The sequence below is a fragment of the Ceratotherium simum genome, chromosome 4 (assembly GCF_057802395.1).
Source record: "Ceratotherium simum simum isolate JZ-2026a chromosome 4, ASM5780239v1, whole genome shotgun sequence".
NCBI classification, from domain to species: domain Eukaryota; kingdom Metazoa; phylum Chordata; class Mammalia; order Perissodactyla; family Rhinocerotidae; genus Ceratotherium; species Ceratotherium simum.
The window spans coordinates 43,479,975-43,492,479 of record NC_141903.1 but is presented as its reverse complement, the minus strand read 5'-3'; the positions used below and the strand labels follow the sequence as shown (position 1 = coordinate 43,492,479).

At 34.6% G+C, this 12,505-nt stretch overlaps 1 protein-coding gene across 5 annotated transcripts in view; it reads right to left on the bottom strand.

The window, feature by feature from the left end:
• Window positions 1–12,505, bottom strand: part of RAPGEF6 (Rap guanine nucleotide exchange factor 6) — a 203,307-nt gene that overhangs the window by 37,460 nt on the left and 153,342 nt on the right. For all 5 annotated transcript variants that reach the window (XM_014796298.2, XM_087429849.1, XM_087429848.1 and 2 more), the window contains 2 exons: window positions 6,585–6,825; window positions 4,119–4,502 (listed from right to left, as the gene is read on the bottom strand). In XM_014796298.2, the coding sequence (XP_014651784.1) occupies window positions 4,119–4,502; window positions 6,585–6,825 (625 nt within the window). The remainder of the gene's footprint in view (window positions 1–4,118; window positions 4,503–6,584; window positions 6,826–12,505) is intronic.

Below are 12,505 nucleotides of genomic sequence, written 5' to 3'. Positions count from 1 at the left end.
AGACAATTCAGTGAAACTGGGAAAATAATACACGATAAAAATGAGAAATTTAACAAAGACATAGAAATCACAAAAAAGAACCAAACAGATATTCTGGAGCTGAAGAAGTCAATGAATGCAATGAAAAATTTAAGAGGGAGCATCAACATCTGACTAGACCAAAGAGAAGGGAGAATCAATGGGATAGAGGACAGGAACTTTGAAATAACCCCGTTTGAGGAGAAAAAAAGAATGAAAAAGAGCAAAGAAAGCCTACGTGATCTGTAGAAACTATCAAAAACACCAGTAGCTGAATCATTGGAATTCCAGAAGAAGAAGAGAGGGAAAAGGGGGCAGAAAGTCTATTTAAAGCAATATGGCTGAGAACTTTCCAAATCTGGGGAGATATCTGGACATCCAAGTTCATGAAGCTAATAGATCACCCCATTATTTCAGTCCCAAAGAACTTTCTCCAAGACACATTATAATAAAACTGTCAAAAATGAGAGAATTCTAAAAGCAGTAAGAGAAAAACAAGATTGTAACCTACAAAGTAACACCCATTAGGCTGTCAGCAGATTTCTCAGCAGAAACCTCAGGCCAGGAGAGAGTGGGATGATATATTCAAAGTGCTGAAAGAAAAAAAAAATAGCCAGCCAAGAATACTCTATCTAGCAGTTATCCTAGAGAAATGAAAGACTTTCCCAGAAAAACAAAAGTTGAGGGAATGCATCACCACTAGACCTGCCTTATAAGAAATACCGAAGTTTTTCAAACTGTAATGAAATGATGTTAACTAGTAACATGAAAACATATGAAAATACACAACACTCTGATAAAGGTAAATATATAGTTAAAATCAGAAAACTCTCAATACTGTAATATGATGGTGTGTTAATCACTTGAGTATAAAGGTTAAAGGACAAGAGTATCAAAAATAACCATACCTACTATAATTTGTAAATGAATACACGATATAAAAAAAGGCAAATTTTGACTTTAAAAACATAAAAGGGGGGGAGTAAAAGGGTAGAGTTTTGTATGTGATTGAAGTTGTTACCAGCATCCAATAGACTGTTCTAAGATGTTTCATCTAAGTCTCATGGTAGCCACAGAGCAAAAACCTATAGTAGACTCACAAAAGATAAAGACAAGGAAATCAGCATACAATCAAGGAAAATCATCAATTTATGAGGGAACACAGCATGAAAGTAAAAAAGGAACAAGAGTATTACAAAACAGCCGGAAAACCATTAATAAGATGGCAGTAGTAAGTCCTTACATATCAGTAGTTACTCTAAATGTCAATGGACCAAAGCCTCCAATCATTCAGCACAGAGTGGCTGGATAAAAAAACAAGACTCAACTATGTGCTGTCTACAAGAGACTCATTTCAGCTTAAAGGACACACATAGACTCAAAGTGAAGGGATGGAAAAAGATATTCCATGCAAGTGGAAACCAGGAGAGAGCAGGAATAACTACATTTATATCAGACAGAATAGACTTTAAGCCAAAAATGGTAAAAAGAGACAAAGAAGGTCATTATATAATGATAAAGAGGTTAATTCATCAAGAAGGCATAACAATCATAAATATATACCCACCCAACATTGGAGCACCTAAATATATTAAGCAAATACTAATGGACCTGAAGGGAGAAAGAGACAATACAATAATAGTAGGGGACTTCAATACCCCACTTTCAGCAATGGGTAGATCATCCAGACAGAAAATCAACAAGGAAACGTAGAACTTGAACCATACTTTAGAACAAATGGACCTAACAGATATATATAGGTCATCTCATCCAACATCAGTAGAATACACATTCTTCTCAATCATGCATGAACATTCTCCAGGACAGATCATAAGATAAGCCACAAAACAAGTCTTAGCAAATTTAAGAAGACTAAAACCATACCAAGTATCTTTTCTGACCACAATGGTATGAAACTAAGAATTAACAACAAGGGGAAAACTGGAAAAATCTACAAATATGTGGAAATTAAACAACACATCCTTGAATAACAACTAAGTCAAAGAAAAAATCAAAAGAGAAATAAAAAAATATCTCTAAACAAAGGAAAATGGATATACAATATACCAAAACCCATGGGATGCTGCAAAAGCAGTTCCAAGACAGACTTTTATAGTGATAAATGCCTATATTAAGAAACAGACCTCAAATAAGTTACCTAACTTTACACATCAAAGAACTAGAAAAAGAAAAACTCAGACCAAAGATAGGAGAAGAAAAACATAACAAAGATCAGAGCAGAAATAAACAAAATAGAGGCCAGAAAAATAATAGAAAAGATCAAAGAAACTAAGAACTGGTTTTTTGAAATGATAAATAGATTGACAAACCTTTAGCCAGACTAAGAAAAAAAGAGAGAACTAAAAAAAAAAAGTAATAATACTATTTAATTCCGGGCAGAACTGATTGATTCACCTGTGTCATCTCTGCCAAAAAGTTAATATGTCCTTTATATTCTTTGACATATTTTAATATAAAATGTAAGATAAGAATACAAAGCAATTAACTTTACATGAACTATTGAAAATGTGTATAATAAAATGTTCCTTATAACAAAACAAACCTCTTAACCAAAGCAAAGCCTCTTAACCAAATCCTAGGCCTTCCTTATACTGGTATCTTGGGGCTACTGTCTACCACCTTCTTTCAAATCACTTTCTAAGGCTTTAATGACACTATCATAACTGTGCTATTCTACTATCTATTGTATTGATCCTCTATCTCTTGGCTAGACTCTCTTCTTTACCCCCACACCGAAGATGGTCACCAGGTATGGTTTTTAGCCCTCTACCATTTTCCTTCTACACTCTCTTTCTACACAGAGCTCTCTCTTGGTGTGAATCAATTTTCTTCATGGAGTACTCCAAAATTGAGCCTGTTTTCAAGTTCTTTACTCTATGCTTCCTGTACAAATAGTTTCAATTTCCAGCCTTCTAAGTGTTCATCAGTGGCATCTTTGTTCCCCTATTTTAGACCCAGGTGTTAAAAACTGTGAGGTTGGTTGTGTAATTCCTGTATTTTATAGATGAGAAAACTGGTTTTTAATTTTCCATTGACACACTGCTACTACACGGGAGAGGGAGGATTCAAACTCAGGTGCAGCTGACTCTAAAGGTCACTATGTTAATCTCTATTCAATACTCCTCTAACAGTGTCTAGCTCAATGGCAGCCACTGGTTAACTTCATAAAGGAGTTCTCTATTACCATGACAGATTTGTGATTAAAAAGTCCCTATAAATATTCTACTTTTATCCCATGTGAGTATTAGGAACAAATCATAATTAAATTCTGTGGGGGTGTACGTAGATGGGATTGGTTAAGGTGGACTTATGCTGCTATATATAAGTGCATGGCCTTATAAATGGACCAAACTACAACTACCCTTCACCTTTAATAGATTTGCTTTAAGAGGAATCCCTCTGTTGATCAGCGATGTGCTGGATGAGGGTCAGAAAATAAATTACCTACATTGGCTTCTCATAATGAATGAGGAGAAGGAAGAAGAGTCCCAGTAGCTTATGTAACTGTCCACACTTCCTGGGCTTATAAACTTTGAAGGACTTGTATAATTTTAATAGCCTACCTTGCTTGAGCAGCAACACACCCAGTGATACCTCATGTAGTGCCTGGGAAATAGGAAGAGCTCACCAAATGGTTGCCATTATTATTATTGTTATTGTTGTTTCAAAATAGCAGTTTTAAGTTAGAGTATCAATACAACACTGTGATTTTTCAATGCCGAATTACAGTGAGGCAGGTGCTAAAAGATGCAGAGTACAGAAATCTGATGATAAAGACCAGCTGCTGGGCACACATCCCAAAGCGGGTATAATCCATCAAAGGGGGAGAAAGGAAGAAAAATGGGAAGGCAGTCACCCATAGTCACCAAAAAAATTTTTAAGTGACAAAAAGATGGAAGAAACAAAAAAGAGAAAAATCCAGTATCACTAGAATGGAAAATATGTTAAATTTAACAATACTTTAGTAAAAATATATTAATCGAACTTTTCTTCTCCTAGTCATTTAACACCTAAGCAGAAATTCAGCTTCATGTCTAATATCATGACAAAACCATACACAAACATTTGTACAAACTTACCTTATTATTGCAAACATGGAATTGAAGTTCTTACATTCTCGACAATGAAGTGCAATTTTAATAAAATGCTTAATAAGCTTCATTCGTTTAAGCTGATTTGATTCAGTTAAAATCTCTGAGGCAACCCAGAATGTCTCTTGGTTTACAACGTCCTCAAACTCTTTCAAGTGAGTATTTCCTGTTTTGGAATCTAATTTAAAAAGGTCATCAATGTATTCAGTAGGCTCAATATTACGAAACAAATCAAAGTCCCTCATTGACAGCTGAGTGGCCACCTCAATGGTACTGAGCTGAAGCATGGATAATTGGCTTTCCTTAACTAGTTCTTGAGCATCTTCATCTGAACATAAGGTTTCTGTTTCCATGTTATTTTTTAAATAATACCTAAAAGGAAAAAAATTGTTTTTATAAGTGATTTCACATTTATAAGATCACTTTCCCTCTTTGTTACTGTTGTGAAAATATCATTATACTGTTAATAACTTATTGCCAAAAATGTTAGCAGAGCCTTCACTTACAGATGATAATGGAAAATTAACATTTTAAACGAGAAGACTTTAAAGTTGTCCTGTTATTCTGCTATTTGACATCTATTTTAAAGAGTAAAAATAATTTGGTTATGCTATGAATTTAACCATTTTATTGAACTACTCACACAACGTGTGAACAATCGTATGTATATTCTTGAGGACAAAAGCTGTATGAGGGCTCCAAGAGGGTATCTGACACATAGTAGGTACCATATAAATATTTGTTCACGGACAGCATGAATAAACACCTCAATCAAGACTGTTTACATCTCTATTCAGAACTTGTTACTGCACTCATTTCCTTCCTTATTTCTAAATTTCCAAGAGAAGGAAAGAAGAATAAAACCCATAAAGGAGGGGGAACTCTTCCACCAATGATTTCTCCCTTGTTAAATACAAAAACCTCACTCCAGCATGGATCAGGACCATTAAAAAAACCTTCATTTTTCTTTCTTCTTCTTCCTTTTTTTTTTTTTTTTTTGGTGAGGAAGATTAGCCCTGAGCTAACATCCGTTGCCAATCCTCTTCTTTTTGCTGAGGAAGATTGGTCCTGAGCTAACATCTGTGCCCAACTTCCTCTATTTTATATGCGGGATGCCTGCAACAGCATGGCTTTGATAAGCGGTGCATAGGTCCATGCCCAGGATCCGAACCTGCAAACCCTGGGCCGTGAAAGCAGAGGGCACAAACTTAACCACTATGTCACCGGGCCAGCCCCACTTTTTTCTTTCTTCTTTTCAGATCAACAATTCTATGGCACTTAAAAGCTAAGAGACAGGTTTCACAATTGTGAAGCATCTTGCACAGGGCTGGCGCTAGGGAAAAGAGGTAACATATTATATCACATGTAGCTTTTACTTCATTCTTTTCTAATATACAACTTGATGTAAGCCTAAATTTGTCTCCATCTATTTTTTACTGTCAAGGAACTATACTTCTTGTTCTTCAGCCTTTTTACTGTTCACATGCCTAAGAGAATACCATAAATAATAGCATTGAGACTCATTATACTATAGACAATAAAATTATGTCTAACATTTATAGAGTGTGTTGTGTTTAATAACATTTAATACTTACAACATTCCTATTAGGTAGGTTCTATTATTATCACCCTCATTTTACTGATGAGGAAATTCAGGTGCAGAGAAACTAAGTAACTTGCCCAAGGTCACACAGCCAGAGTTGGCATTTGATTTTGGGTAGTCCGGCTCCATGGTCTATGCTCTTAACCACTATGTATAGCCAGCAAAGCAGAGATAACCCACTATCTCTTTACAGCAACCATGATGGGTGGTCATTTTAAGGTTTCCAAGGATCTCATTCTCTATGTGAATCTAGGCTCACTAAAAAGATTACATTATTTTCAGAGAAAATCACCAGAGTAAAGAACAAATGTACTACAAAAACAATCTTCTAGTTGATCAAATAATTTTCAGAGCACATTTTAAAAAATTTAAAAATTTTCCTGCATATTCATAAAAGGAAAACTACTTAGAAAAAGAATTGTGAAAATTATGGCTTCTTTTGCCTGAAGTACATATTGTTCATATTAAAAACAGATTTATAAATTAATACATACACACTCAGATACATATAAAGATATATATCATTTAGTTTCCTTCTCTGTAAAAAACAGATTGGACTACATCAGTGGTTCTGAGACTACTTTAGCAAGAGGGCTAAAATACTATAGCAAGTTGTCCTCCCTTTCCTTCTCCCACTTTTGGGTAGCCCTTACTAGTGCTAACACTCTAAGATTACATTTATTACATGATTATGGAGACAGGAAAAGGTGAAAAAAGAGAAATTCTACTTTAATTTTAGAGAGAACTCAGTGGCCCTAAAACATGATATTTCTACTTAAAATATCTGTTTTAACGCAGAATCTTCAAAAACACATCTAGAAATAAGTACATTCGCTAATAAGCACATTCACCTTCCATTGAGCTGAATTCTATCAGCTAACTTGGAGAACTGGTCTGGAAGTCTTCGCTGTTTTATGACACCCTCAGGAGTAACAGAAACTTCACAGAGAGAGTACGTGTCAGATGCACCAGTCAAACCAAATTCATGAACAGCATGACAAACAACTTCTTTAGCTGTAGTGTCTTTACTGATGATAATGTAGCAACTTTGTTGATCTGCTTTGAAAACTCTTATAACTTGATCAGGAATATCTATATAAATACAAAAATGTGCCTTGTTATTTTTGAAAAAATTACTTTTAAACTCTTTGAAAAGCAATCTGGAACACAATGATCCCTCTAAACAGTGAAATATATATTTCTATTTCAGGAGGTTAACAGACATCACTGTTGCATTTACTGATAAATAAATCTATCTATCTTTTCAGGTGACAAAATACTAATACATGCTCACAGAAAGACAAAGAAAAAGATAAAAATTAGGGTCATACTATACATACAATTTGGAATCCACAATTTTTTTCATTTATTATAAACATTCTGATGTCATTAAATATTTTTCTAAAAACAATTTTTTATGGAGGCATAGGACTCCATAATATGTATATTTTTTAATTATCCAAACCCTTAATGATGGACATTTAGGTTGCAAACCATTTCCTTTATTATAAATAACATTATGATAAATAATCTGCACACCCCTGCCCAAGCAGATAAACCTTTTCAGGCAATCTGATTATTTCCTTGGAGAAAATCCAAAAAAAGAGAAATGCTGAGTTAGATGGCATGCATATTTTTAAGGTTTTTGAAATACACTGCCCAACTGTTCTCTAGAGAGATTATAATATTTTATAATCCTAGCATAAAAAGAGCAATTTTAGCCACACTCCTATCAAAACTCTGTAATAAATTTTTCCCCTCCATTCTGAAAGCCCTATGCTTTTCCTCCCTCCAAAAATAGGTCATTATTTTATATTTCATTTCTTTGGTTACTGGTGAGATTCACTGGTTTAATGAACCATCAGTATTCTGTCTTTTTTAAAATACTTTTTGGTATTCTTTATGCTTTTTCCTACTGAATTATACTAGATACCAACACTTAGTCTACTATAAAGTGACATGTGTTTTCACAGTTTTTATATTCTATTTACTTATTTTAATGCAGGAAAATTTTAAATATTCATGTGGTTAAATTTCAGACTTTGCCTCTGTGATTTCTGCTACTAATAGATAAATCCCACCTCAAGATAAATGTACATATGATATGCACATGTAAATAATATTTTCTATTCCATTTTCTTGTTATACGGCATTGTTCTAAAACTTGCAAAACAATATTCAATATGATCACAGTGGGTTAATTTTTATTATAATTAAATGTAAGTGAAAAGTGATTTGGCAGCATGAATTTTTTGTTATAAAAATTTCTTTTTTTTAAATTAGGAAAATGTATTTTTGTAGATTTTTTGTGTGTATGTGATGACTGAAGTTGGGGTAGACTGGGGAGATTTTGGTGGCTCAAGTAATTGTATACTGTTTGTCCAGCATTACCTTCTTATATACACTGTTAACTTTTATAAAAAAGAAAAATTACAAATTTGTCTCAAAACCATTTGAGGTATAATTCTGGCCAAAGGAAAGACAAGAGTAATGAGATTGATGTGGCTGGAAATAATTTCAGAGAACAAGCTATCCCCCGCATCCTGCCCCCACCCCGGCCTCGCCCCCGAGGCTGAGGACACAGAAAGACAGAGACTAACTTCCAGGACTGGAAGATTCAACTGAATATATTTGGAAGGATGTTCTGTTGAATGTTCTGGGTCCACTGTCAAGTTGGAAGCTGAATGCTCATCTATTCAGGTTCCTTTTGTAAGATGTATGCACCAAACTGCCTTTTTTTTTTTTTTTTAATAATTTTTATTTATTTATTTTTCCCCCAAAGCCCCAGTAGATAACTGTATGTCATAATTGCACATCCTTCTAGTTGCTGTATGTGGGACGCGGCCTCAGCATGGCCGGAGAAGCAGTGCGTCGGTGCGCGCCCGGGATCCGAACCCAGGCCGCCAGCAGCGGAGCGTGCGCACTTAACCGCTAAGCCACAGGGCCGGCCCCAAACTGCCTTTTCTTGATGTATGCAAATATTTGAGTCACCAAATGCCTCTTGTTCGTTCGTATTTCTCTGCAATGAGTCAATCCTTAGGGTGCTGACATCACCATCAGGTTTCTAAATCTACAAGGCTTAATTAAGGTCAGACTGTTTTATGATCCACAAAAATCAGAGATGCTTCTCTACCCTGGGCTAGAAAATGACTGCAAGCAGACAAAAATTTCAGTTTGCCAAGAGAGATACTGGACAAAAGCGTTTCATTATCTCTTAACTCTAAAAGGTCAAACACCATACTATTACCTGTATTGTTCCTACCCTCTTTACAAAATTAGGCCTTAGTGGTCCAGGGCTCTAATATTGGATCAGCTTACTAGATCCTTGGAGGCTGAGCCTCAGGCCAGCAGGCCTGGCTGATCTTGAAGGAATAGGGAGATGCCCTGATCCCTTCTATTAATTTCTTCAGAGAAATTTATTCATAAAGACAGACTGGGAATTTGCACACATTTCATTTTCTCTTCTCTTGCTGCCAACATACTATAACATCTTCTGAGAAGGAACACAGAGTTGTGTATCTTGCTCAACAGTGTAAAAAAATCATACTCTGTTAAAGCCATTGTTTCCCATGCAAAGGACAAACTGTTATACAGTCACATAAGATATATTCAAGCATCATAATTGGGTACCTCTAGAACAGATTCGCAAATGGGATTATCCAAAGGGTACTCCATAACCCAAACCTTGATGAATTTGCCAAGGTAATAAATGCCATCTTGGAAATCCATTTGAGAGACATTAGAGGAAAAAATTTCTCCACACTGATGCCAGTATAAACCTCTTTTTCTATTTTAGAATGGTTACACACATAATACATACATATTCTTTACAAATATTTTTGTTTCTAGTGGGAGAACATCACAGATGCCAAACATAATACCTGGCACATGGCAGACACTCAAATGTTAATTGATTAGATGAATGGTAAATATAAGGTTAGAATAAAGTTGAATCAAGAAGGAAAAATGACGTAAGCGTGTCAAATTTTAGGTATGAAGCTAGAACGCACATAAAAATTTAATCCCATAGGGCAAAATAGACATTTAAAAAGAATCTTGGAGGAATACAGCATTTATTAATTTTATGATTTATATTTCATTAATAAAATTCTTATATAAAAGGTAAATGAATTCAAGAATAGGAATCTCAGATATCTGGACTTTCAAAACAAAAGGCAAAATTTCTAGAGTGCTAACTATAATATCACAAGAGTAAAATTAAATAATGAGATACCTGAAGGATGCATGTATTGACCATGAGATTACACTAAAAATGGGAGAACTTTTTAGGTATTTAAGATGATCCTAAAAAACCCCAAAAGACTACCTTTTCATTCTGCTTTAAACTGTTAATCGATGAACAAATATTTATGGAGTGCCTGTTATGTGTCAACAGTGTTCAGGTGATGAAGATACAGTAATAAATGAGATGGACAAAGTCTCTGCTCCCAGGGATTTGCTTATATTCAAGAGAGTAGGTGGTGGTTCAAGGAAAGACAGACAACCAAGTAAATAAGACAACCCATACAGTGAAAAGTGTCACAAAGAAAACACAGGGTAGTGGTATAATGGTACAGATCAAGGATTGGCAAACTTGCTCTATAAAGGGTCAGACAGTAAATATTTTAAGTTTTGTAGGCCAAGAGGCAAAATAGATGATATTTTGTAGGTGCTTATATAACAGGAGAGAAAACAAATTTCCACAAAACTTTTAACAAAATTCAAAATATAATAATAATGCAAACATAAAACATGTAAAGATATGTAAACACAGAGGTGTAGGCAACACTATAAATGTCCATTAGAAGGGGACTAGTTAAATGTAATGCTATCAGCTGTTTAAAAACTTTTGGTAGAACAATACATTCTGATACAGAAAAGTATTCAAGGTACACTGCTAAGTAAAATGGGCTAAGTGGAGGAAAATTATAGTATATCATCTGGGGTGAAGGGAATGGTACACACATTTTTTTGCACTGAAATTTGTGGAAGAATATATGAATAAATGAACAACTGTTAATCGGAGGGAATGGAGACTTTTATACTCTATCCTTTCTCTGCAGTTTGATTTTTAAAAAATTACAATTACATGTTCCTTTATAATCAAAAATTAATTAAAATAACTCAGCCTTGCAATGCAGAAAAAAACTTGAAGTTTACTAAAAATTTAAGAAATCAAATAAAAGGTCTGTGCTATTAAAATGAAAAAGAGTAAGCAAAAAGTTGCACATGCAGACTCAGAAAACAAAACTTCAATTTCAAAATCCTTTTAGCCACACTCCCAATCTTTTTAGGCCTCATCTTATATTAGGTCAAAAATTCCAAAAAAAAACTTTTCACAAGTTATAGAATAGTAAGTATACTCTGATTCTATGAGTATAAAAACATATATATTCAAAGAAAATGACTAAAAGAATATACACCAGTTTACACTGGCAACTTTATAAGTGTATCCGATAGGAAAGTTCTGCTTCCTACTTCATTGAATTCTGTATCATTTGACTTTTAAAAAAATAATAAAATGCTACATACAAACATAAGCACTAGAATACAATCTTCAAGATACTTACAGTAAAAACCAACAGCTGTAGGCAGCAAAAACAAAGCAAAACCATAAAAAGTCAGCAATCAAAAGTAAACTATTTAACAGTTCTGTAGCTTTGTCCCCACTTTCTAATCATAGCTTAAACACACAGTATAAACATGGCTGGATCAACATTGATAAGTTAATCAAACTTAGCTGATGTCATATACGTATTGCAATACACATACGTGATGTACACAGCTAATATAAAATTCAGTGCTGTCATATACAATTTAAGGGGCTAAGTTTGGAATTAATTGGTAATGAATATTTTATTCAACATAAATATAAATGGCACTATAAAAGGCCTTTCATAGTTGCACATTTTAGGGTTTAAAAATATGATTTATAAGTTAAATACCTATCTTATATGTGTTCATTTATACTGCTGATGTGGACACAGGCTGCAGACTGATTTTCTCTGAATAGATTTTAAAAGTGCACTTGCAGTTTTTTCAACATGCTTTCAATGAGAGAATTATGCAATCAATCTGAAATCAAGCTGAGTAGCACCTCCTCTTCAGAGATCTGAATTTCAGTGCCACGGGGCTTACAGTTTCTAAATTTGAATGATTTCAACCTTTTCCCTTTACTCCCCCAGCTAAATCCCCAATTTGCTTCTCTCTCTCCTCTCCCTACAACCTATCCCTTACTCCTTCAGCCCCACTTCTACATATGTCTATGGCAAAAAGACTGCCACAAAAATAAAAAATAAATCTATAAATCATATGCCCCTAAACACTTGTCTTATGAAAGTATGCATATTTAGTTTGTGCTCTGGTTAGCATGAAAATATTTTACTTGTAAGAAGCACCGCTGTGCAACACATACCCACAGACTTGGAAATAAATTCCCATGCTGCTTATATGACAAGCAATATAAGAGAGACAATGAAAATATGCTAGAGATTTCTGGAAAAGGAGGGACTTATTCTGCAGCAGAGCAACCTGGGCTTCCCAGATGAGGTAACATTTGAGTTCAGCATTGAGGAATAAGAAAAAGTTCACGGGATACGCAGGGAGAGACCACCACAGGAGGCAACCAACATGGACAAAGAGAGCGAGTTCTGAAGGTACATGCCATGCTCAGGAAAGATGGATGAGGTGACGATGTGGAAAACGGCAGAGCAAAAGGGGGTTTATAATTATGTCTTGAAAACTGGACACCGACAATTATTAAGTTATCATC